The 25,814-nt window shown below is 45.1% G+C and overlaps 2 protein-coding genes across 2 annotated transcripts in view; both read left to right on the plus strand.

Annotated features, from left to right (window-relative positions):
- Nucleotides 1–14,050, plus strand: part of LOC118358802 (unconventional myosin-Vc) — a 46,996-nt gene extending 32,946 nt beyond the window's left edge. The window contains exons 26-39 of the mRNA XM_052481121.1: nucleotides 399–462; nucleotides 537–617; nucleotides 3,642–4,050; nucleotides 5,341–5,940; nucleotides 6,046–6,130; nucleotides 6,229–6,327; nucleotides 8,882–9,030; nucleotides 9,532–9,621; nucleotides 10,105–10,255; nucleotides 10,472–10,659; nucleotides 11,014–11,111; nucleotides 12,302–12,473; nucleotides 12,676–12,756; nucleotides 12,910–14,050. Of these exons, the coding sequence (XP_052337081.1) occupies nucleotides 399–462; nucleotides 537–617; nucleotides 3,642–4,050; nucleotides 5,341–5,940; nucleotides 6,046–6,130; nucleotides 6,229–6,327; nucleotides 8,882–9,030; nucleotides 9,532–9,621; nucleotides 10,105–10,255; nucleotides 10,472–10,659; nucleotides 11,014–11,111; nucleotides 12,302–12,473; nucleotides 12,676–12,756; nucleotides 12,910–13,065 (2,423 nt within the window). The 3' untranslated portion in view covers nucleotides 13,066–14,050. The remainder of the gene's footprint in view (nucleotides 1–398; nucleotides 463–536; nucleotides 618–3,641; nucleotides 4,051–5,340; nucleotides 5,941–6,045; nucleotides 6,131–6,228; nucleotides 6,328–8,881; nucleotides 9,031–9,531; nucleotides 9,622–10,104; nucleotides 10,256–10,471; nucleotides 10,660–11,013; nucleotides 11,112–12,301; nucleotides 12,474–12,675; nucleotides 12,757–12,909) is intronic.
- A 785-nt stretch (nucleotides 14,051–14,835) lies between these two features.
- Nucleotides 14,836–25,809, plus strand: gnb5a (guanine nucleotide binding protein (G protein), beta 5a). The gene is made up of 11 exons (XM_052480906.1): nucleotides 14,836–15,150; nucleotides 18,915–19,051; nucleotides 20,403–20,444; nucleotides 21,321–21,397; nucleotides 22,234–22,366; nucleotides 22,984–23,127; nucleotides 23,589–23,680; nucleotides 23,837–23,885; nucleotides 24,065–24,161; nucleotides 24,412–24,578; nucleotides 25,466–25,809. The coding sequence occupies exons 1-11, from the start codon at nucleotides 15,015–15,017 to the stop codon at nucleotides 25,475–25,477; spliced, it is 1,086 nt and encodes a 361-aa protein (XP_052336866.1). The 5' UTR covers nucleotides 14,836–15,014; the 3' UTR covers nucleotides 25,478–25,809.
- Nucleotides 25,810–25,814: the final 5 nt, after the last annotated feature.

Here is a 25,814-nt window from a genome sequence, read left to right on the forward strand (position 1 = left end):
CCGAATGCTGATTGGCTGACAGCCATGGTATATCAGACTGTATACCACGGGTATGACTAAACATTTATTTTTACTGCTCTAATTACGTTGGTAACCAGTTTATAATAGCAATAAGGCACCTCGAGAGTTTGTGATATATGGCTAATATAGGGCTGTATCCAGGCACTCCACATTGCGTCATGCTTAAGAACAGCCCTTAGCCGTGGTATATTGGCCATATAACACACCTCCTCAGACCTTATTGCTTAAAACAAATACTCTCTGTAATGTATTGTGTTATGGGTATTTTTCTATTCATGCCAACAGTGTCTTTATGTGGATTGATGAATGCTTTACAAATCCAGGTGATTTTGCTGTCACTTCTCATACATGATTGTTTGATTGCTCTCTCCGTACAGCCAAGATGAGTGTGATCACAAGACGACTTCTTTGTGGCATGGTTGAAGAGGAGGTCATTTCCAGGTAGTCTAATGGCATTATGCATTTCCTAAAAATGTCACTTTAGCCTTAAGCATTACACATGTTTCCGTTGAAAGGTTGACCTCCGACAGTCCAGACCAGATCTATGAAGTTGGGAATTTGTCGACTGCATTTGATGGACTGCAGAAAGCTTGCAGGTTTGAGACAACACCTGTACATTTACTGACTAAAGTTTGCTACTTGTTTAGCTAACTAAGGCAGTGTTTCCCAACTCCGGTCCTCCAGTCCCCCCAACAGCCCAACCCCAATCCTCCAGTCCCACCAACAGCCCAATCCCAGTCCTTCAGTCCCCCCAACAGCCCAACCCCAGTCCTACAGTCCCCCCAACAGCCCAACCCCAGTCCTTCAGTACCCCCAACAGCCCAACCCCAGTCCTTCAGTACCCCCAACAGCCAACTCCCGTTCTCCAGTACCCCCAACAGCCCAACTCCAGTCCTCCAGTCCCACCAACAGCCCAACCCTGGTCCTACAGTACCCCCAACAGCCCAACCCCAGTCACCCAAAAACCCAACCTGGGTTCCCCAGTATCCCCAACAGCCCAACTCCGGTCCTCCAGTACCTCCAACAGCACACATTTTTGGTGTAGCCCCCAGACAAGTAGAATCAGGTGTGCTTAGCTGGGTTTACAACAAAAAATATGTTATTTTGGAGGTACTGGAGGACTTGTAGTTAGGAAACACTGAACTAAAAGATGCTGACCAATAATGGTCCTGTGTGATTCAGTCGGTAAGAGTGTGATGCTAGCAGTGTAACGTTTGTGGGTTAAATTCTCCCAAATGTACTCATTGTACTAGAAGTATCTTTGGATAAAAATGTCTGCTAAGTGTCACACATATCCTTATTATCACTGTAAGTGTAGCGGATGTGAAACGGCTAGCTTAGTTAGCGGTGCGCGCTAAATAGCGTTTCAATCGGTGACGTCACTTGCTCTGAGACCTTGAAGTAGTAGTTCCCTTTGCTCTGCAAGGGCTGCGGCTTTTGTGGAGCGATGGGTAAAGATGCTTCGGAGGGTGACTGTTGTTGATGTGTGCAGAAGGTCCCTGGTTCGCGCCCGGGTATGGGCGAGGGGACGGTCTAAAGTTATACTGTTACATAAGGATCCAGCTGACTGTTTTGTGTCCGTGTGAATAACAGACCTCATTCACACTTCGGCTATGATTGTTCAAAATCCAGGCGAGTGAATACGGTTGATCGTTTCCTCTGCCGGCAGAGAACAGAAGGAGGGTAAAGAAAGCCAGATGGAGGCGCTGACGTTCTGACGTGGAACACCTGCAGAACCAAAACAATCAGCTGCAGAAACTGTTCGGGAGAAAAAGTCTGTCAACGACAGGAGGTTGCCAGGCTCAACACTGAAAACATGGTCATACCTGAGCTGAAGAAGCAGCTGTCAGAGCTACAACGACATAAACAGGAGCTGGAAGTTCAACTGGAGGTGCAGGCCAGAAAGATGACTGGTAGATACAGTAGATACAGTAGATACAGTACAGTAGATACAGTAGATACAGTAGATACAGTAGATACAGTAGATACAGTATAGTAGGTACAGTAGATACAGTATAGTAGATACAGTACGGTAGATACAGTACGGTAGGTACAGTACAGTAGGTACAGTACGGTAGATACAGTACGGTAGATACAGTACGGTAGATACAGTACAGTAGGTACAGTACAGTAGATACAGTACAGTAGGTACAGTACAGTACGTACAGTACAGTAGATACAGTACAGTAGGTACAGTACGGTAGATACAGTACAGTAGGTACAGTACAGTAGATACAGTACAGTAGATACAGTACAGTAGGTACAGTACAGTAGATACAGTACAGTAGATACAGTACGGTAGATACAGTACAGTAGGTACAGTACAGTAGATACAGTACGGTAGATACAGTACAGTAGGTACAGTAGATACAGTATAGTAGGTACAGTAGATACAGTATAGTAGGTACAGTAGATACAGTATAGTAGGTACAGTAGATACAGTATAGTAGGTACAGTAGATACAGTATAGTAGGTACAGTAGATACAGTATAGTAGGTACAGTAGATACAGTATAGTAGGTACAGTAGATACAGTATAGTAGGTACAGTAGATACAGTACAGTAGGTACAGTAGATACAGTACAGTAGGTACAGTAGATACAGTATAGTAGGTACAGTAGATACAGTATAGTAGGTACAGTAGATACAGTATAGTAGGTACAGTAGATACAGTATAGTAGGTACAGTAGATACAGTATAGTAGGTACTGTAGATACAGTATAGTAGGTACAGTAGATACAGTACAGTAGATACAGTACGGTAGATACAGTACAGTAGGTACAGTACAGTAGATACAGTACGGTAGATACAGTACAGTAGGTACAGTAGATACAGTATAGTAGGTACAGTAGATACAGTATAGTAGGTACAGTAGATACAGTATAGTAGGTACAGTAGATACAGTATAGTAGGTACAGTAGATACAGTATAGTAGGTACAGTAGATACAGTATAGTAGGTACAGTAGATACAGTATAGTAGGTACAGTAGATACAGTATAGTAGGTACAGTAGATACAGTATAGTAGGTACAGTAGACACCATCACTTCAAATGTATGTAGTTCTGTCCTTGAGCTGGTCTTTTCTAATGATGTTCTGTATTATGTAATTCTGTATTAGGTTTCGTGTTCTGTGTGGACCCCAGGAAGAGTAGCTGCTACTTTTGCAACAGCTAATGGGGATCCTAATAAAATACCCCAAACAATACCAATACTTAGATCTAGACGTTTGGACTCAATCACATTGTTGTTCAGTCAATTCCAGTTATTTATCTCCTTCTTTTTATTAGAAGAAATTGAGGAGATTTCAAAAGAGCTTCAGATGAATGTTGAAGAGGGAGGCTCCCAAAGCAGGTATCCTCAAGCCCAGAAATCATATAACAATATGTAATTTGGCAGATGCTTTTTATCCAAAGTGACTTCCATTAAAGTGAATACATACATCTTCAGTATGTTTGTGATCCCTGTAAGAATTAAATCCACAATCGTGACATTGCTAGCACCAGGCTGTTATCAGCTTAGCCACAAACGACCACAATCAAAGCTGTCATTGATATTATTATTATTATTATTATTATAATCTAACCGGATACTTGACATCTAACCTCTGTGTTTGGGTTCAGGCTGTTGGAGGAGCATGCTGAGGAGGTGGAGAGGGAGAATAAGGAAGTGGAGAGACAGAAGCAGGAAGTGGAGAGGGATAAGCAGGAAGTGGAGAGGGAGCAGGAAGAGGTGAAGAGGGAGAAGGAGGAGGTGGAGAGAGAGAAGGAGGAAGTGGAGAGAGAGAAGGAGGAGGTGGAGAGGGAGAAGGAGGTGGTGAAGACAGAGAAGGAGGAGGTGGAGAGGGAAAAGGAGGAGGTGAAGACAGAGAAGGAGGAGGTGGAGAGGGAGAAGGAGGAAGTGGAGAGGGAGAGGGAGGAGGTGGAGAGGGAGAAGGAGGAAGTGGAGAGGGAGAAGGAGGAAGTGGAGAGAGAGAAGGAAGAAGTGGAGAGAGAGAAGGAGGAGGTGGAGAGGGAGAAGGAGGAGGTGAAGACAGAGAAGGAGGAGGTGGAGAGAGTGAAGGAGAAAGTGGGGAGGGAGAAGGAGAAGGTCGAGAGGGAGGAAGTGGAGAGAGAGAAGGAGGAGGTGGAGAGGGAGAAGGAGGAAGTGGAGAGGGAGGAGGTGGAGAGGGAGAAGGAGGAAGTGGAGAGGGAGAGGGAGGAGGGGGAGAAGGAGGAGGTGGAGAGGGAGAGGGAGGAGGTGGAGAGGGAGAAGGAGGAAGTGGAGAGGGAGAAGGAGGAAGTGGAGAGAGAGAAGGAGGAAGTGGAGAGAGAGAAGGAGGAGGTGGAGAGGGAGAAGGAGGAGGTGAAGACAGAGAAGGAGGAGGTGGAGAGGGAGAAGGAGGAAGTGGGGAAGGAGAAGGTGGAGAGGGAGGAAGTAGAGAGAGAGAAGGAGGAGGTGGAGAGGGAGAAGGAGGAGGTGAAGACAGAGAAGGAGGAGGTGGAGAGGGAGAAGGAGGAGGTGAAGTGGGAGAAGGAGGAGGTGGAAAGGGAGAAGGAGGAGGTGAAGACAGAGAAGGAGGAAGTGGAGAGAGAGAAGGAGGAGGTGGAGAGGGAGAAGGAGAAGGTGAAGACAGAGAAGGAGAAGGTGAAGACAGAGAAGGAGGAAGTGGAGAGGGAGAAGGAGGAGGTGAAAACAGAGAAGGAGGAGGTGGAGAGGGAGAAGGAGGAGGTGAAGAGGGAGAAGGAGGAGGTGGAGAGGGAGAAGGAGGAGGTGGAGAGGGAGAAGGAGGAGGTGAAGACAGAGAAGGAGAAGGTGAAGGTGAAGACAGAGAAGGAGGAGGTGGAGAGGGAGAAGGAGAAGGTGAAGACAGAGAAGGAGAAGGTGAAGACAGAGAAGGAGGAAGTGGAGAGGGAGAAGGAGGAGGTGAAGACAGAGAAGGAGGAGGTGGAGAGAGAGAAGGAGGAGGTGAAGAGGGAGAAGGAGGAGGTGGAGAGGGAGAAGGAGGAGGTGAAGACAGAGAAGGAGGAGGTGGAGAGGGAGAAGGAGGAGGTGAAGAGGGAGAAGGAGGAGGTGGAGAGGGAGAGGGAGGAAGTGGAGAGGGAGAAGGAGGAAGTGGAGAGGGAGAAGGAGGAAGTGGAGAGAGAGAAGGAGGAAGTGGAGAGAGAGAAGGAGGAAGTGGAGAGAGAGAAGGAGGAGGTGGAGAGGGAGAAGGAGGAGGTGAAGACAGAGAAGGGGAAGGTGGAGATGGAGAAGGAAGAAGTGGGGAGGGAGAAGGAGAAGGTGGAGAGGGAGAAGGAGGAAGTGGAGCGGGAGACGGAGGAGGTGGAGAGAGAAAAGGAGGAAGTGGAGAGAGAGAAGGAGGAGGTGAAGAGGGAGAAGGAGGAGGTGAAGACAGAGAAGGGGGAGGTGGAGATGGAGAAGGAAGAAGTGGGGAGGGAGAAGGAGAAGGTGGAGAGGGAGAAGGAAGAAGTGGAGCGGGAGAAGGAGGAGGTGGAGAGAGAAAAGGAGGAAGTGGAGAGAGAGAAGGAGGAGGTGAAGAGAGAGAAGGAGGAGGTGAAGATGGAGAAGGAGGAGGTGAAGAGAGAGAAGGAGAAGGTGGAGAGAGAGAAAGAGGAGGTGAAGAGGGAGAAGGAGGAGGTGAAGACAGAGAAGGGGGAGGTGGAGATGGAGAAGGAAGAAGTGGGGAGGGAGATGGAGAAGGTGCAGAGGGAGAAGGAGGAAGTGGAGCGGGAGAAGGAGGAGGTGGAGAGAGAAAAGGAGGAAGTGGAGAGAGAGAAGGAGGAGGTGAAGAGGGAGAAGGAGGAGGTGAAGAGAGAGAAGGAGGAGGTGAAGAGGGACAAGGTGGAGATGGAGGAGGTACTCAGGAAGCAGAAGAACACAGAGAACGAGGCCAAGGCCAGATTCAGTCAGGAGGCATCACGACTCACTGCAGAGAACATGGTGAGTGTGTGTGTGTGTGTGGGGGGGGTGCGGTCCTGCGCCCCAATGTGTGTGCGTTTAATTCACTTGCAATTCGCTCCTTATGATACTTAAATGTTATTCCAGGTCTTTGAAGAGCAGCTCGACATGAAGGACAGGTTGATAAGGAAGCTGAGAAACCAAATCAAGAGCCTTCAAACATCAGAGGAAGGTAAACATGATTGCAACAAGTCATCTACATTTTATCACAGTTGATTCTCAGCTCTCCACTCATTTCCTGTATTTCATTTCATGTGTTATCTTCCTCAGCCAATCAAACACCAGCGCCCACTATTACCAACGAATACCGTGGCATGTTGGAATACAAGAGGGAGGATGAAGCCAAGCTCATTCAATACGTCATTCTGGGTACAACTGTGGTTGTTGGGAGTTATTAGTGCTGGTGTTTTTACTGTTGGAGTTGACACGGTTTGTATTGCTGTCACATGACCACACAGGACCACATGGCCTAAGAAAATAGAACTTCGATGACCAAACAACTAGCTCTCTCGACGATAGTGTGCAGCCCCCTCCACATCTCTCTGATTCAGAGGGGTTGAGTTAAATACGGAAGACACATTTCGCTTGAATCCATTCAGTTGTACAACTGACTAGGTATCCTCCTTTCCCTTCCCGATGTTTGGCTCATGTCTAAGCTGGGTTTATGTTCATTAGGCACCAAATGGAAGAAAGACTGAAACAGGGAGGGGCAATCTGGACTTGTCTAATAAAAAAACACAAATGTTAATTTTCTGTTGTAAAACGTTTTCCGTTGTGTTCTAATGAACATGGCACTGTCCTATCCTCGTGTCAGACCTGAAGCCCAGAGGAGTTAACATGATCCCCAACATGGCTGCCCAGTTTCTCTTCATGTGTGTCCATTAAACTGGCTCATGTTTGTAACTGACCTCTACTCTCCTGTCAGACCTGAAGCCCAGAGGAGTTAACATGATCCCCATCATGGCTGCTCAGCTTCTCTTCATGTGTGTCCATTAAACTGGCTCATGTTTGTAACTGACCTCTACTCTCCTGTCAGACCTGAAGCCCAGAGGAGTTAACATGATCCCCAACATGGCTGCCCAGTTTCTCTTCATGTGTGTCCATTAAACTGGCTCATGTTTGTAACTGACCTCTACTCTCCTGTCAGACCTGAAGCCCAGAGGAGTTAACATGATCCCCAACATGGCTGCCCAGTTTCTCTTCATGTGTGTCCATTAAACTGGCTCATGTTTGTAACTGACCTCTACTCTCCTGTCAGACCTGAAGCCCAGAGGAGTTAACATGATCCCCAACATGGCTGCCCAGTTTCTCTTCATGTGTGTCCATTAAACTGGATCATGTTTGTAACTGACCTCTACTCTCCTGTCAGACCTGAAGCCCAGAGGAGTTAACATGATCCCCATCATGGCTGCTCATCTTCTCTTCATGTGTGTCCATTAAACTGGCTCATGTTTGTAACTGACCTCTACTCTCCTGTCAGACCTGAAGCCCAGAGGAGTTAACATGATCCCCAACATGGCTGCCCAGTTTCTCTTCATGTGTGTCCATTAAACTGGCTCATGTTTGTAACTGACCTCTACTCTCCTGTCAGACCTGAAGCCCAGAGGAGTTAACATGATCCCCAACATGGCTGCCCAGTTTCTCTTCATGTGTGTCCATTAAACTGGCTCATGTTTGTAACTGACCTCTACTCTCCTGTCAGACCTGAAGCCCAGAGGAGTTAACATGATCCCCAACATGGCTGCCCAGTTTCTCTTCATGTGTGTCCATTAAACTGGCTCATGTTTGTAACTGACCTCTACTCTCCTGTCAGACCTGAAGCCCAGAGGAGTTAACATGATCCCCATCATGGCTGCTCAGCTTCTCTTCATGTGTGTCCATTAAACTGGCTCATGTTTGTAACTGACCTCTACTCTCCTGTCAGACCTGAAGCCCAGAGGAGTTAACATGATCCCCAACATGGCTGCCCAGTTTCTCTTCATGTGTGTCCATTAAACTGGCTCATGTTTGTAACTGACCTCTACTCTCCTGTCAGACCTGAAGCCCAGAGGAGTTAACATGATCCCCAACATGGCTGCCCAGTTTCTCTTCATGTGTGTCCATTAAACTGGCTCATGTTTGTAACTGACCTCTACTCTCCTGTCAGACCTGAAGCCCAGAGGAGTTAACATGATCCCCAACATGGCTGCCCAGTTTCTCTTCATGTGTGTCCATTAAACTGGCTCATGTTTGTAACTGACCTCTACTCTCCTGTCAGACCTGAAGCCCAGAGGAGTTAACATGATCCCCAACATGGCTGCCCAGTTTCTCTTCATGTGTGTCCATTAAACTGGCTCATGTTTGTAACTGACCTCTACTCTCCTGTCAGACCTGAAGCCCAGAGGAGTTAACATGATCCCCAACATGGCTGCCCAGTTTCTCTTCATGTGTGTCCATTAAACTGGCTCATGTTTGTAACTGACCTCTACTCTCCTGTCAGACCTGAAGCCCAGAGGAGTTAACATGATCCCCAACATGGCTGCCCAGTTTCTCTTCATGTGTGTCCATTAAACTGGCTCATGTTTGTAACTGACCTCTACTCTCCTGTCAGACCTGAAGCCCAGAGGAGTTAACATGATCCCCAACATGGCTGCCCAGTTTCTCTTCATGTGTGTCCATTAAACTGGCTCATGTTTGTAACTGACCTCTACTCTCCTGTCAGACCTGAAGCCCAGAGGAGTTAACATGATCCCCAACATGGCTGCCCAGTTTCTCTTCATGTGTGTCCATTAAACTGGCTCATGTTTGTAACTGACCTCTACTCTCCTGTCAGACCTGAAGCCCAGAGGAGTTAACATGATCCCCAACATGGCTGCCCAGTTTCTCTTCATGTGTGTCCATTAAACTGGCTCATGTTTGTAACTGACCTCTACTCTCCTGTCAGACCTGAAGCCCAGAGGAGTTAACATGATCCCCAACATGGCTGCTCAGCTTCTCTTCATGTGTGTCCGTCACGCTGACTACCTTAACGATGGAGCCAAGCTCAAGTCTCTCATGAACGCCATCATCAGTGGGGTTAAAAAGGTCATCACGGTAAGCTGTGGCAATGTTTTGACAATCCTACTGTCTGTGCTGACATCTTGAAATCTCTACAAATACTAAACAGAGTTTCTTCTTCTTTTTCTACTTGTTCTTCTTCTCGTTATTTTTTCTTGTTCTTCTTCCTCCCTTGGAGGAATGATCGACCTTGTTTGTAATGACATGCTCATTCTCTCAGCGCTCACACTCTCAACGTTATTGTGGTTGTTAATAGTGTTGTTGTTGTTGTTGTTGTTATTTGTTACCTGTCTCAGGATCACCAAGAAGACTTTGAGTTGCTATCGTTCTGGCTGTCCAACATGTATCACATTCTCAGGATCACCAAGAAGACTTTGAGTTGCTATCGTTCTGGCTGTCCAACATGTATCACATTCTCACGATCACCAAGAAGACTTTGAGTTGCTATCGTTCTGGCTGTCCAACATGTATCACATTCTCAACGTTATTGTGGTTGTTTATAGTGTTGTTGTTGTTGTTGTTTGTTACCTGTCTCAGGATCACCAAGAAGACTTTGAGTTGCTATCGTTCTGGCTGTCCAACATGTATCACATTCTCAGCTGCCTGAAACAGTACAGTGGAGAAGAGGTGGGTTGTTTCTAGCATCACACCATCACAGAGATCCTTATTGTTTTGTGTTCAACACAGCGATTGTAATTGAGATTAAGGAGCCAAAATTCTATTCCACTCATTTATTTTGTACAGTGTTTTTATTTTAATATATATATTTTTTAGTTAAGAACAAATTCTTATTTACAAAGTCAGTGTTTAAAAAATATATTTTTTTACATTTTTATTTCACTAGGCAAGTCAGTTAAGAATAAAATCTTATTTTCAACGACGGCCTACCGGGGAACAGTGGGTTAACTGCCTTGTTCAGGGGGCAGAACGACAGATTTTTACCTTGTCAGCTCGGGGGATTCTATCTTGCAACCGTTTCAGTTACAAGTCCAACACTCTAACCACTAGGCTACGCTGCCGCCCCTATGAAGTAAATATATCAATTCTTCTTCTTCTCCATCTTCCCATTCTGTAACTGATGTTATTTCTTCTTTGTACATTCTGTCGTAGGAGTTTATGAAACAGAACACTCCGCGTCAGAAGAAGAACTGCTTGCAGAATTTTGACTTGTCTGAACACAGACAGATCTTCAGTGATCTGGCCATCTGTATCTACCACCAGTTTATATCTGTTATGGAGAAGGCTCTTATGCCCATGATCGGTAAGGTTTTCTCTCATAAGATAACATGATATACATTGATATGATGTACATTGATGTGTAGTCACTTTCCAATCCATTAAATATCTGTTTACAATAAATTATTTCTATCCTCAAGATGATTATATTTAAAGGTAATAAATAAAGTGTTTCAATCATTCGTCTATTCGTACCTGTTCTATGTAACGAGTGTGTTTACTTGTCTCTGGTCTCCTCCAGTTCCCTGTATGCTGGAGCACGAGACTCTCCAGGACATCTCTAGTATGAAGCCTACAGGTTTCCGCAAGCGTTCCAGCAGCATCTATGAGGACCAGGAGATCTGCACCATCTACTCTCTCCTCCAGCAGCTCAGTCTGTACCACAGCACTATGAGTCAGCACGGCATGGAGGAGGGGCTGGTCAGACAGGTAGGGGGGTCAGACCGGGGTGTCGAAGGTCAGATGGGGTCAGACAGGTGGGGAAGGGGGGTCAGAGGTAGGTGGGGGGGGCAGACTAGTGGTGATGGGGGTCAGACAAGTAGGGGTGGGGGTCAGTGTGTGTGTGTGTGTGTGTGTGTGTGTGTGTGTGTGTGTGTGTGTGTGTGTGTGTGTGTGTGTGTGTGTGTGTGTGTGTGTGTGTGTGTGTTTGTAAAGGAAAGGAAAGGAGTAAACTCCCTCTTGGGATCAATTGTGGTGTTTCACAGGGATTGATTCTTGGGCGTGTGTCATTTCCAGTTTATTTTAACCTCATCTAACTGTGTGTATGTGTGTGTTGTTCAACAGGCTGTGAAACAGACCTTCTTCCTGGTGGGTGCGGACACACTCAACAACATCCTGCTACGCAAAGACATGTGCTCCTGTAGGAAGGGCATGCAGATCAGGTAGGGGACAGAGTGTGTGTGTATCCGTGTGTGTGTGTGTTGAACAAGAAGAGAGGAAGGAAAGAGAGAACCAGTAAGGAAGAGAGAACCCGAGAGGAAGAGAGAACCGGAGAAGAAGAGAGAACCGGAGAAGAAGAGAGAACCAGGGAGGAAGAGAGAACCAGAGAGGGAGAGAGAACCGGAGAAGAAGAGAGAACCGGAGAAGAAGAGAGAACCAGGGAGGAAGAGAGAACCAGAGAGGGAGAGAGAACCGGAGAAGAAGAGAGAACCGGAGAAGAAGAGAGAACCAGGGAGGGAGAGAGAACCAGGGAGCGAGAGAGAACCAGAGAAGAGAGAACCAGGGAGGGAGAGAGAGAACCAGGAAGGGAGAGAGAACCAGGAAGGGAGAGAGAACCAGGAAGGAAGAGAGAACCAGAGAGGGAGAGAGAACCAGGGAGGAAGAGAGAACCAGAGAAGAAGAGAGAACCAGGGAGGGAGAGAGAACTGGAGAAGAAGAGAGAACCAGGGAGGGAGAGAGAACCGGAGAGGGAGAGAGAACCATGAAGGAAGAGAGAACCGGAGAAGAAGAGAGAACCAGGAAGGGAGAGAGAACCAGGAAGGGAGAGATGGAAAGCTAAATCCTACTCAACAAACAGTGAAAGTTCCTACAATATGTGTTAGGTAACATAATAACAACGTTTCAGTTACCTGTCTGTGTGTTAGGTAACATAATAACTACGTTTCAGTTACCTGTCTGTGTGTTAGGTAACGTAATAACAACGTTTCAGTTACCTGTCTGTGTGTTCGGTAACGTAATAACAACGTTTCAGTTACCTGTCTGTGTGTTCGGTAACATAATAACATCGTTTCAGTTACCTGTCTGTGTGTTAGGTAACGTAATAACAACGTTTCAGTTACATGTCTGTGTGTTAGGTAACGTAATAACAACGTTTCAGTTACCTGTCTGTGTGTTAGGTAACGTAATAACAACGTTTCAGTTACCTGTCTGTGTGTTCGGTAACGTAATAACAACGTTTCAGTTACCTGTCTGTGTGTTCGGTAACGTAATAACAACGTTTCAGTTACCTGTCTGTGTGTTCGGTAACGTAATAACAACGTTTCAGTTACCTGTCTGTGTTTTCCAGGTGTAACATCAGTTACCTGTCTGTGTTTTCCAGGTGTAACATCAGTTACCTGTCTGTGTTTTCCAGGTGTAACATCAGTCACCTGGAGGCGTGGCTAAAGGAGAAGGACCTAGTGCAGGGTACCATGGCTACTCTGAAGCCTCTGTGTCAGGCTGCCTGGCTGCTGCAGGTCAACAAGACCACTGATGACGACATCAAAGACATCACAGAGCAATGCTCAGAACTCAGCCCTCTACAGGTACTGAAGCGGCAGGTAGCCTAGCGGTGACGTGCGTTGTGCCAGATCGCTGGTTCAAATCCCCTAGAAAAAAATATGCCGATGTGCCCTTGAGCAAGGCACTTAACCCTAATTGCTCCTGTAAGTCGCTCTGGATAAGAGCATCTGCTGAAATGTAATCGAAAGCTTGTTTAAATTAATCTTGTTTACCGCCCTGTTCTAGATTGTCAAGATTTTGAACTCTTACACGCCCACTGATGATTTTGAGAAAAGGGTGGCACCGTCGTTCGTCCGCAAAATTCAGGTAAATCTCGATCCTATGACAAGGATCAGGAGCACCTGCTTTTTACACAGTTTGAATTATTATTACATTTGAATTACTAGAAATGATATCATTTTAATCACAACGTCTCCATGAACTACATCTATGAAAGTAATTTATTTCCCTTGTCCCCAGGGCTTGCTCCAAGACCGTGAGGGGGGATCCTCCCAGCTGATGCTGGATACCCAGTATCGTTTCCAAGTCACCTTCCCCTTCACCCCGTCCTCTCAGGCCCTGGAGCTACTGGAGATACCATCCAGCCTAAGACTGGGCTTCCTCACCAGGATTTAACCTCTAACCCCTGACCTCTGACCCCTTCACCCTGTCCTCTCAGGCCCTGGAGCTACTGGAGATACCATCCAGCCTCAGACTGGGCTTCCTCACCAGGATCTAACCCCTGACCTCTGACCTCTGACCCCTTCATCCTGTCCTCTCAGGCCCTGGAGCTACTGCAGATACCATCCAGCCTCAGACTGGGCTTCCTCACCAGGATCTAACTTCTAACCCCTGACCCCTGACCCCTTCACCCTGTCCTCTCAGGCCCTGGAGCTACTGCAGATACCATCCTGCCTCAGACTGGGCTTCCTCACCAGGATCAAACCTCTGACCCCTGACTAGAGAAGCGGTCCAGTAACCTAAAGGTGGCTGGTTTTTAATCCCAGTGATGACAGGGGAAAAGCTGTCAGAAGAGGAAGTTGCCGCTTTCTACTAGAGTCTCAGGTGGTTCCGACTGCCATTGTGTCCTTGAGCAAGGCACTCCTAACCAACCAATCAATCAATCAATTAATCAAATGTATTTATGAAGCTCTTTTTACATCAGCCGATGTCACAAAGTGCTGTACAGAAACCCAGCCTAAAACCCCCAAACAGCAAAAGCAATGCAGATGTAGAAGCACAGTGGCTCCAGGGACGCTGCTCTTAAAACCAACCTTTTACAATCTTCACAGTAATTATGGATCCAAATACAGTTTGATAGAAATATTAAGATGACTCCTGACGAATGTCTGATGTACAGCAAAAATGTACAGCAAAAATGTACAGCAAAAATGTACAGCAAAAATGTACAGCAAAAATGCAAATGCTGTCTATTTGCAGACGGAGTGATTTTCTAAAGCTTGGTAGTATAACGAGAAACCTTACTTTCTCAGTTCAGATGAGATGACGAATGTGAACTGTGTTGTTTTTAAAAAAATATTGTCTGTGTAAATTGAGAATGTGACCACTCAATGATATTGAGTATCATGCTCAGTAAATAAAACATGGCTTGGTTTTTGTTTTCAAGATACTTTTTTGTTTAGGGGGGGGTTATGCCACATATAAGTATTTCATATTTAAATGATGAAAACATGTGCCTAAAATGAATTATATGGATGAAATATTGCATTAGTTGATAATGATTCTATCTGTAAGGATTTTTTTTTTTACACAACTGCAAATTTATATACAGGAGCACTTTAGACCTGCAAATGATACAGTAGGACCAGGGTTAGTCATTTCATTTACAACATTAATGGTCATGGCTGTTTAGAGGCAGCTTCCCTACTAGATGCAGCTTTCCTACTAGAGGCAGCTTCCCTACTACTAGAGGCAGCTTCCCTACTACTAGAGGCAGCTTCCCTACTAGAGGCAGCTTCCCTACTAGAGGTAGCTTCCCTACTAGAGGCAGCTTCCCTACTAGAGGTAGCTTCCCTACTAGAGGCAATTTCCCTACTAGAGGCAGCTTCCCTACTACTAGAGGCAGCTTCCCTACTAGAGGCAGCTTCCCTACTGGAGCCAGCTTCCCTACTAGAGGCAGCTTCCCGACTAGAGGCAGCTTCCCTACTACTAGAGGCAGCTTCCCTACTACTAGAGGAAGCTTCCCTACTACTAGAGGCAGCTTCCCTACTAGAGGCAGCTTCCCTACTAGAGGCAATTTCCCTACTAGAGGCAGCTTCCCTACTACTAGAGGCAGCTTCCCCACTAGAGGCAGCTTTCCTACTACTAGAGGCAGCTTCCCTATTAGAGGCAGCTTCCCTACAAGAGGCAACTTCCCTACTAGAGGCAACTTCCCTACTAGAGACAGCTTCCCTACTAGAGACAGCTTCCCTACTAGAGGCAGCTTCCCTACTAGAGGCAGCTTCCCTACTAGAAAACTGAGAGATCATATTTTATCTGACGTCATGACAGCTGAATCAGCTGCGAGCCTTCAGTTTGCAAAGAGCCTTTTTGCCGCCCCGACGCTGCTCTGACAACGGGAATATATGAGATTTTCCATAAACCCTGAAATGGCTACACAGGAGGTTCAACCGAATGAGACTCTCACTAACCTAAAAGCAGAATCGGATACGTTGAAAACGAAGCTGGAGGACGAAAGAGCGAAACTGCACGATGTCGAACGTGAGTGGTGCTGAAAATGAGAGAGGGGAAGGGAAGGCCCCGCGAATGAAAACATAATCTGCCTTCCAAATAGGATTGCATGACACATGTAAACACGACCATAATATTAGAATGTATATATATAATAGATATATATTGTGAATTTGTCATATTGCTATTATTAGGCCACAGTGCATTGAATCGGTCATTTGAAGAAAATGCATTATTTTTTGCATAATTTGTAAATGGTTTATTTGTAGCCATTTGCTCGTCCGTGTTTTATTTTTTGTACTTGTCGGATTTGTTCAGATGACAAGATGCATAGAATGACTATGTGTCTATTTCCATCTGCAATTACACATAAAGCCTAGGCTGTGGTTGAGATTTCTCCTTGTATTTGCCATCGACACTCAAAAGCACCGTTTTATTATAGCCTAGCCCAGATGGCGGTTTGTACCATTATTCATATTCATCCGTGATTTATGCTTGGCTGGTCGATCTGGTTGAGATCAGAGAGATTAAGGTAACATCTCTAACCGTTTACTGCACGTTCATCCCCAACACGATGAGATGGATTACGGTAACCACAGGCAAACATCGGGATTTTTGTCCCTATAACAACAGTACACTAACGATAGCTAATGCTAGTCCCCTATAATGTACCACTCTAGATTATTTAGATTGATCCCTACAACATTTGATTGATCCCCTGCAACATTAGATTGATCCCCTACAACAATGCCCTAATGTCGGATATTGGTCCATAATGTACCACTTTAAAGTAGGATCTTGGTCCCTACAACAGTACACTAATGTATGATCTTGCTCCCTACTCCCTACTACAGTACTCTAATTTAGGATCTTGGTCCCTAATCCCTACAACAGTACACTAATTTAGGATCTTGGTCCCTACAACAGTACACTAATGTAGAATCTTGGTCCCTACAACAGTACACTAACGTAGGATATTGGTCCCTACTACAGTACACTAACGTAGGATCTTGGTCCCTACTACAGTACACTAACGTAGGATCTTGGTCCCTACTACAGTACACTAACGTAGGATCTTGGTCCCTACTACAGTACACTAACGTAGGATATTGGTCCCTACTATAGTACAGTAACATAGGATCTTGGTCCCTACTACAGTACACTAACCTAGGATCTTGGTCCCTAATCCCTACAACAGTACACTAACGTAGGATCTTGGTCCCTAATCCCTACAACAGTACACTAACGTAGGATCTTGGTCCCTACTACAGTACACTAACGTAGGATCTTGGTCCCTACTACAGTACACTAACGTAGGATCTTGGTCCCTACTACAGTACACTAACCTAGGATCTTGGTCCCTACAACAGTACACTAACCTAGGATATTGGTCCCTACTATAGTACAGTAACATAGGATCTTGGTCCCTACTACAGTACAGTAACCTAGGATCTTGGTCCCTAATCCCTACTACAGTTCACTAACGTAGGATCTTGGTCCCTACTACAGTACACTAACCTAGGATCTTGGTCCCTACAACAGTACACTAACCTAGGATCTTGGTCCCTACAACAGTACACTAACCTAGGATCTTGGTCCCTACTACAGTACACTAACCTAGGATCTTGGTCCCTACAACAGTACACTAACCTAGGATCTTGGTCCCTACTATAGTACAGTAACATAGGATCTTGGTCCCTACTACAGTACAGTAACATAGGGTCTTGGTCCCTACTACAGTACACTAACCTAGGATCTTGGTCCCTACTACAGTACACTAACCTAGGATCTTGGTCCCTAATCCCTACTACAGTACACTAACGTAGGATCTTGGTCCCTACTACAGTACACTAACCTAGGATCTTGGTCCCTAATCCCTACTACAGTTCACTAACGTAGGATCTTGGTCCCTACTATAGTACAGTAACATAGGATCTTGGTCCCTACTACAGTACAGTAACATAGGATCTTGGTCCCTACTACAGTACAGTAACATAGGATCTTGGTCCCTACTACAGTACAGTAACATAGGGTCTTGGTCCCTACTACAGTACACTAACGTAGGATCTTGGTCCCTACTACAGTACACTAACCTAGGATCTTGGTCCCTAATCCCTACTACAGTACAGTAACATAGGATCTTGGTCCCTACTACAGTACACTAACCTAGGATCTTGGTCCCTAATCCCTACTACAGTTCACTAACGTAGGATCTTGGTCTCTACTACAGTACACTAACCTAGGATCTTGGTCCCTAATCCCTACAACAGTACACTAACCTAGGATCTTGGTCCCTACAACAGTACACTAACCTAGGATCTTGGTCCCTACTATACTAACGTATCTTGGTCAGTACAGTAACATAGGGTCTTGGTCCCTACTACAGTACAGTAACCTAGGATATTGGTCCCTACTACAGTACAGTAACATAGGATCTTGGTCCCTACTACAGTACAGTAACATAGGGTCTTGGTCCCTACTACAGTACAGTAACCTAGGATCTTGGTCCCTAATCCCTACTACAGTTCACTAACGTAGGATCTTGGTCCCTACTACAGTACACTAACCTAGGATCTTGGTCCCTACTACAGTACACTAACCTAGGATCTTGGTCCCTACTACAGTACACTAACGTAGGATCTTGGTCCCTACTACAGTACAGTAACGTAGGATCTTGGTCCCTACTACAGTACACTAACCTAGGATCTTGGTCCCTAATCCCTACTACAGTACACTAACGTAGGATATTGGTCCCTACTACAGTACAGTAACGTAGGATATTGGTCCCTACTACAGTACAGTAACATAGGATCTTGGTCCCTACTACAGTACAGTAACATAGGATCTTGGTCCCTACTACAGTACAGTAACATAGGGTCTTGGTCCCTACTACAGTACAGTAACATAGGATCTTGGTCCCTACTACAGTACAGTAACATAGGATCTTGGTCCCTACTACAGTACAGTAACATAGGATCTTGGTCCCTACTACAGTACACTAACCTAGGATCTTGGTCCCTACTACAGTACACTAACATAGGATCTTGGTCCCTACTACAGTACAGTAACCTAGGATATTGGTCCCTACTACAGTACACTAACGTAGGATATTGGTCTCTACTACAGTACACTAACGTAGGATATTGGTCTCTACTACAGTACACTAACGTAGGATATTGGTCCCTAATCCCTACTACAGTTCACTAACGTAGGATCTTGGTCCCTACTACAGTACAGTAACATAGGATCTTGGTCCCTACTACAGTACAGTAACATAGGATCTTGGTCCCTACTACAGTACAGTAACATAGGATCTTGGTCCCTACTACAGTACAGTAACATAGGATCTTGGTCCCTACTACAGTACAGTAACATAGGATCTTGGTCCCTACTACAGTACACTAACCTAGGATCTTGGTCCCTACTACAGTACACTAACATAGGGTCTTGGTCCCTACTACAGTACACTAACATAGGGTCTTGGTCCCTACTACAGTACAGTAACATAGGATCTTGGTCCCTACTACAGTACAGGTAACGTAGGATATTGGTCCCTACTACAGTACAGTAACATAGGATCTTGGTCCCTACTACAGTACAGTAACATAGGATCTTGGTCCCTACTACAGTACAGTAACATAGGATCTTGGTCCCTACTACAGTACACTAACCTAGGATCTTGGTCCCTACTACAGTACACTAACATAGGGTCTTGGTCCCTACTACAGTACACTAACATAGGGTCTTGGTCCCTACTACAGTACAGTAACATAGGATCTTGGTCCCTACTACAGTCCACCAGGTGGCAGAGAAGGTGGATGGACTGGGCCAGTTTATCATGAAGACCCGGCGTACTCTGAAGGGACATGGAAACAAAGTTCTCTGCATGGACTGGTGTAAGGACAAGAGGAGGATCGTCAGCTCATCACAGGTGAGTGTTGGATTACTGTACAATTTTTTGCCTAATATATAATAATAATAATAATAATAATAATATAATATATGCCATTTTGAGGTTTGGTAGGTCCTCCTAAACAGATGCTTTTATCCAAAGGCGACTCACAGTCATGTGTGCATACATTCTCGTATTTGGGTGGTCCCGGGCATTGCCAACCCACTACCCTGGCGTTACAAGCGCCATGCTCTACCAACTGAGCTACAGAAGGACCAACTGAGCTCCATCTGGGAAGTTTGGTAAGGTAAACAGATGCATTCATGCCAGTCGTCACTCTAGGCGGTCACTGTCCATGGTGCTGAAATGGATTGTAAAAAGCTTGTCATCTGGGAATTTGAGGTTTGGTACGGTCCTCCTAAACAGATGCATTCATGCCAGTCGTCACTCTAGGCGGTCACTGTCCATGGTGCTGAAATGGATTGTAAAAGCTTGTCATCTGGGAATTTGAGGTTTGGTAAGGTCCTCCTAAACAGATGCATTCATGCCAGTCGTCACTCTAGGCGGTCACTGTCCATGGTGCTGAAATGGATTGTAAAAGCTTGTCATCTGGGAATTTGAGGTTTGGTAAGGTAAACAGATGCATTCATGCCAGTCGTCACTCTAGGCGGTCACTGTCCATGGTGCTGAAATGGATTGTAAAAGCTTGTCATCTGGGAATTTGAGGTTTGGTAAGGTAAACAGATGCATTCATGCCAGTCGTCACTCTAGGCGGTCACTGTCCATGGTGCTGAAATGGATTGTAAAAGCTTGTCATCTGGGAATTTGAGGTTTGGTACGGTCCTCCTAAACAGATGCATTCATGCCAGTCGTCACTCTAGGCGGTCACTGTCCATGGTGCTGAAATGGATTGTAAAAGCTTGTCATCTGGGAATTTGAGGTTTGGTAAGGTCCTCCTAAACAGATGCATTCATGCCAGTCGTCACTCTAGGCGGTCACTGTCCATGGTGCTGAAATGGATTGTAAAAGCTTGTCATCTGGGAATTTGAGGTTTGGTAAGGTCCTCCTAAACAGATGCATTCATGCCAGTCGTCACTCTAGGCGGTCACTGTCCATGGTGCTGAAATGGATTGTAAAAGCTTGTCATCTGGGAATTTGAGGTTTGGTAAGGTCCTCCTAAACAGATGCATTCATGCCAGTCGTCACCCTTGATATACTTATGGTCCATAGCGCAGATTTTTTGGGGGGTTGGGTGGGGGGGGGGTTGTTTCAGCTAATATGCACTGCTTTCAGTGGTTATCAAATGAATGCCATATTTTGTTGGAAATGTAGAGAATCTTACGCTTGTGTGCTACTTCTAATGTTTTTATCTTTTTTAACTTATCTTCAGGATGGGAAAGTGATTGTATGGGATGCCTTCACCACTAACAAGGTAGGGGATCTTTCTTCTCCCTCCATAAACAGTACGGCAGGGTAGCCTAGTGGGTAGAGTGTTGGACTAGTAACCGGAAGGTTGCAAGTTCAAACCCCCAAGCTGACACGGTACAAATCTATCGTTCTGCCCCTGAACAAGGCAGTTAACCCACTGTTCCTAGGCCGTCATTGAAAATAGGAATTTGTTCTTAACTGACTTGACTAGTTAAATAAAGGTTAAATAAAAAATAAAATAAAGGCTATAGAATTGACTGGTTTGAGAAATAGTAAGACTTCTGAAGTTCTTTGAGCTGATATTTAGTGTACGTTCCTAATGGCTCCCTATTCCCTACATAGTGCACTACTTTTTGACTAGTGCCCTATTGACCCTTGTCAAAAGTAGTGCACTATATTTGTATTTATTTGACCTTTGAGTCCCATTTAAACCAAGGTCTCTTTTGCGAGGGAGTCCTGCATCTCACAATTACGTAACAAACACAGGCCCGGAAGCACATTTGTTATCGGTTGCCGTCTGGGCCGCAGAACAATGGTTTTCATAGCATGTTTTATTTTAAGCCTTTCCTTAGAAGCGTGCCAACATTGGGAATAAGAAGACACATTATTTCCTTGGCAGATTTGAATTCTGTTGTTGTTGTTGTTGTTGTTGTTGTGGTTGCTTATTTCTGTAAGCAGGAAGTTTCCCCACTGAGTTTGATGATGTCATGGTGTTGAAGTCTCCCTGGTGTATTTGAGATGGATAACATTGCAGTTGTGCAGAATCACCGATCAAATCACCTTGCATACAAAATAACTATTGTGTGATCAAGATCAGAGATTCGGCGCCTCGGCGCCTTGATGAATACTTATGCCCTCAAACATGCAAATTATTTTCTAGGAGCACGCGGTGACCATGCCGTGCACCTGGGTGATGGCCTGTGCCTACGCCCCCTCTGGATGTGCAGTAGCCTGTGGGTAAGTCCCTATACTCCTGGATGTGCAGTAGCCTGTGGGTAAGTCCCTATACTCCTGGGTGTGCAGTATCCTGTGGGTAAGTCCCTATACTCCTGGATGTGCAGTACTGCCTGTGGGTAAGTCCCTATACTCCTGGGTGTGCAGTAGCCTGTGGGTAAGTCCCTATACTCCTGGGTGTGCAGTAGCCTGTGGGTAAGTCCCTATACTCCTGGGTGTGCAGTAGCCTGTGGGTAAGTCCCTGTACTCCTGGATGTGCAGTATCCTGTGGGTAAGTCCCTATACTCCTGGATGTGCAGTATCCTGTGGGTAAGTCCCTATACTCCTGGATGTGCAGTAGCCTGTGGGTAAGTCCCTATACTCCTGGGTGTGCAGTATCCTGTGGGTAAGTCCCTATACTCCTGGATGTGCAGTACTGCCTGTGGGTAAGTCCCTGTACTCCTGGGTGTGCAGTAGCCTGTGGGTAAGTCCCTATACTCCTGGATGTGCAGTAGCCTGTGGGTAAGTCCCTGTACTCCTGGATGTGCAGTAGCCTGTGGGTAAGTCCCTGTACTCCTGGATGTGCAGTAGCCTGTGGGTAAGTGCCTGTACTCCTGGATGTGCAGTAGCCTGTGGGTAAGTCCCTGTACTCCTGGATGTGCAGTATCCTGTGGGTAAGTCCCTGTACTCCTGGATGTGCAGTATCCTGTGGTTAAATCCCTGTACTCCACCCAGACGCTCCGTTTCTCCACTGTGCCACTGTGCTTCTCCTCCCCTTTGGGGTCTATGCCCGGTTACTGTAACACACAACTGTTGACGTTAAAAACGTTATAAATAACATTTGATTGATTGGATTTCAGTGGTCTGGACAACAAGTGCTCTGTGTACCCTCTGTCCTTGGACAAGAATGAGAACCTGGCAGCGAAGAAGAAGTCTGTCGCCATGCACACCAACTACTTATCTGCCTGTAGCTTCACCAACTCAGACATGCAGGTTAGACGAGACACCTCTTCATCTTCTTCCTTCGTCTGATGTAATGATTATTTGTTGTACATTTGTATGTTTTGTTATCGTCTTTATCAAGGTTTCTGTATTCGTTCCTTTCTATAACTCATTGAGTTACTTGAATACTGCTAAATCAGTTGACTTTCCTATAGCAGATAAATGATGGGAAATCACAGCCTGTCATACTGTACTGTACTTCTACGCTTGTTTAATAATTCACAACAGTCATAATGTTCCCCATTGGATATAGTTAGTCACATGCTTTAGCCTCGGCCAAGACTCTTCTATTTATGGGTCCGTGTCAGAGAATTATGAATTCTGAACAATGGTTTTACTCTGACCCTGCTATTGGTAGTAGTGTGGTTGTTCTTTGCTCTCTGGGAGCCGTTTTCCCTGACGTATTCAATATAGAACCTGCAGTGACAATTATTTTTAGTCCCGAAATTAGACTAATATAGGGTTTGTGAAACCAGTCCTAGATGTAGATTTATAGGGTGAAAGTAAGTAAGTATAATTTTCATTGACATTCAATGGATGACTCAGTGGCAGTTAGTATTGTGTTGCGATCCCAAGATGCAGTTTGTGACGAACCCCTTGTCTTCCAGATCCTGACGTCGAGCGGAGACGGAACCTGTGCATTATGGGATGTGGAGAGTGGTCAGCTGTTACAGAGTTTCCATGGACACGCCGCCGATGTTCTATGTCTCGACCTAGCTCCTTCTGAGACCGGCAACACCTTCGTCTCTGGAGTGAGGAGACAACTAGTAGTATTTCACTTAGTCTCACAATGACAAATTGTGAGAGAAAAAAAACCCCAGCATGACTGCTCCTATAAGCCTTCTTTCTCCCTCCTCTTTTCACTTAAAAAAATATATATATATACAAAAGAAATATACAACATTCCTTTCATATTTTTATTTTATTTTATTCCAAGAGATAGATTTTAAATGATAAACAGAAACAGATGAAAGGACACCATAGTGATGAAATAGTTGCAGGCTTGAGATTCCCTCCCTTGCCTCTAGGGGGCATGTGTGGTCCAGACTGCAGAGAGACTATGTTGCATTTTTACATAATGTTGATTATTTTCTACTTTTATTTAACCCTGAAATGCCCTTGAGGTTAAACCCTCTTTTGTGAGGGCGACCTGTTAAAAAAAGGTCAGCATTAATGTGTGAATCCAGAATCCTCTTATGTGTGTCTCATGCAGGGCTGTGACAAGAAGGCCAATGTATGGGACATGCGCTCAGGCCAGTGCATCCAGTCCTTCGAAACCCACGAATCAGACATCAACAGCGTCAGGTGAGGTCACAAGATATATGACTTTATTCAAAGCGACTTATAGCACTTGTCAACACTGGCAGTGACATGTATTAAATGTTAAGTGGGAGTACTCTACCCTCCCGTTTGCGTGGGTTTCTTATATTACCTGGCGTTTGTCTCCTGCCTTGGCATCAGGTACTACCCCAGTGGAGATGCATTTGCCTCAGGCTCCGATGACGCTACAGTAAGGCATCATCCATATCATTTACTGCTTGATCACATGTTGATCACATGTTGATCACATGTTGCCTTTCTATGTCAAAGTTCACGAAGTCATTTCTTCGTAGAAAATAATAATAATAATTTACCCCATTTGCGGAGAAAAAAAGACATCTAAACATTAACAAGCATTGTTTGTTTCAGTGTCGTCTCTATGACCTGAGGGCAGACAGAGAAGTGGCCATTTATTCCAAAGAGAGCATCATATTTGGTGCCTCCAGTGTTGACTTCTCTCTCAGTGGTAAGACGCAATAAATACCCTTAGGGATCGAGTCAATCCATAGCGAATAAAGCCCTTATTCTACTCGCCACATAAAACATATGATTTCACTGATCAATTCCACTAATTAAACCCATAATGATTTGCACTAAATTAAATTCATGTTATTTGCTGTTGAATAAGAATAGCTTACTTTCACATGAACCTTGTCATCAAAAATGATGTGTTACGTTTCTATTGGTTGAAAAAGGACATGTTTTCTATTCTCCAGGCCGGCTACTGTTCGGTGGCTACAACGACTACACCATCAACGTGTGGGATGTCTTGAAGGGGACGAGGGTGTCCATCCTGTTTGGACACGAGAACCGTGTCAGCACTCTGCGTCTGTCTCCTGACGGAACGGCCTTCTGCTCGGGGTCATGGGACCACACTCTCAGGGTGAGGGATAGGGGTTATCACCTGGGTTACCTTCCCAAAAGGACCACACTCTCAGGGTGAGGGATAGGGGTTATCACCTGGGTTACCTTCCCAAAAGGACCACACTCTCAGGGTGAGGGATAGGGGTTATCACCTTGGTTATCTTCCCAAAAGGACCACACTCTCAGGGTGAGGGATAGGGGTTATCACCTGGGTTATATTCCCAAAAGGACCACACACAAATTGTTGCACATTCACAGAAAGTCACTTTCAAATCTAGAACAGAAATAGATTTCAAAAGGGGTTCTGAAAGACACCCACCGAAAGTTGGCAAGCAACTAATAAGAGGGTTATAAGAGACACACAATGAATACGCACATTTACCTCAGAGGTAAAACTAAAGGAAAGCAACCCACTCCAATTTAGGATAGGGAGTAAAATGAATATGGAGCCAAACAAACAAGGGGAAAAAACAAAACTATTTTTGGCTAACTAAAGTGGAAGCGCTAATGTGAGGGTGTAGCTTTACCAACATATCCTCTCTAGCTGATGCACTGGGCCAGCGGGTCCTAACGACCTGCTGGTTCCAGCACAGGTGAAACTCATCCTGACTAACGAGATCACTCTCTGGGCCAGCACAGGTGAAACACATCCTGACTAACGAGGTGACTCCAATCAGTGTGCTAAAGCTAACATGCTAACCAACCTAGAACCTGTAACACCTGCTAATGTTTGTCTTATCCTAGTTTCTTCTTCTTCGTCTTTTTGTCTTTCACTGATGCCCGTGCCCTCTCCATTCTATTTCATTAGAACAGCATCATTTATTACTTTTGGTCCATAATTTATATAATTGTCCATTTAAAAAAAAAACATTTCAGTAATTTTATATTTCTATTTTTCCATTTTAGATCTGGGCTTAAAGAAGAGGAAAATGACACAGAAGAGGGGGAAAAAATTGTGAAAAGTGAATTCTGTGGTAGATAGATTGAGCCAGTTGTACATAAAAGACAGACATGCTCCACTCTGCTTGAGTACAATCATAGACGTCATAAACTATGGCGACAGATTTTTCAATGCGAATATTCTAAAAATCCGCATGAAAATATACCCATTTTCCCCACCAGGGGGGTTTCCGCCAAATTGACTTGGATGGATAAAAAATACAATTAATTAGTGCGTGATTACGTAGTGCACACTATGTACTTTTTAGCTTAAGTTTTCATGTACTGAATAAATAAAATCTACAGTTCAATGTGT

Source organism: Oncorhynchus keta, chromosome 26 (assembly GCF_023373465.1).
Source record: "Oncorhynchus keta strain PuntledgeMale-10-30-2019 chromosome 26, Oket_V2, whole genome shotgun sequence".
NCBI lineage: Eukaryota > Metazoa > Chordata > Actinopteri > Salmoniformes > Salmonidae > Oncorhynchus > Oncorhynchus keta.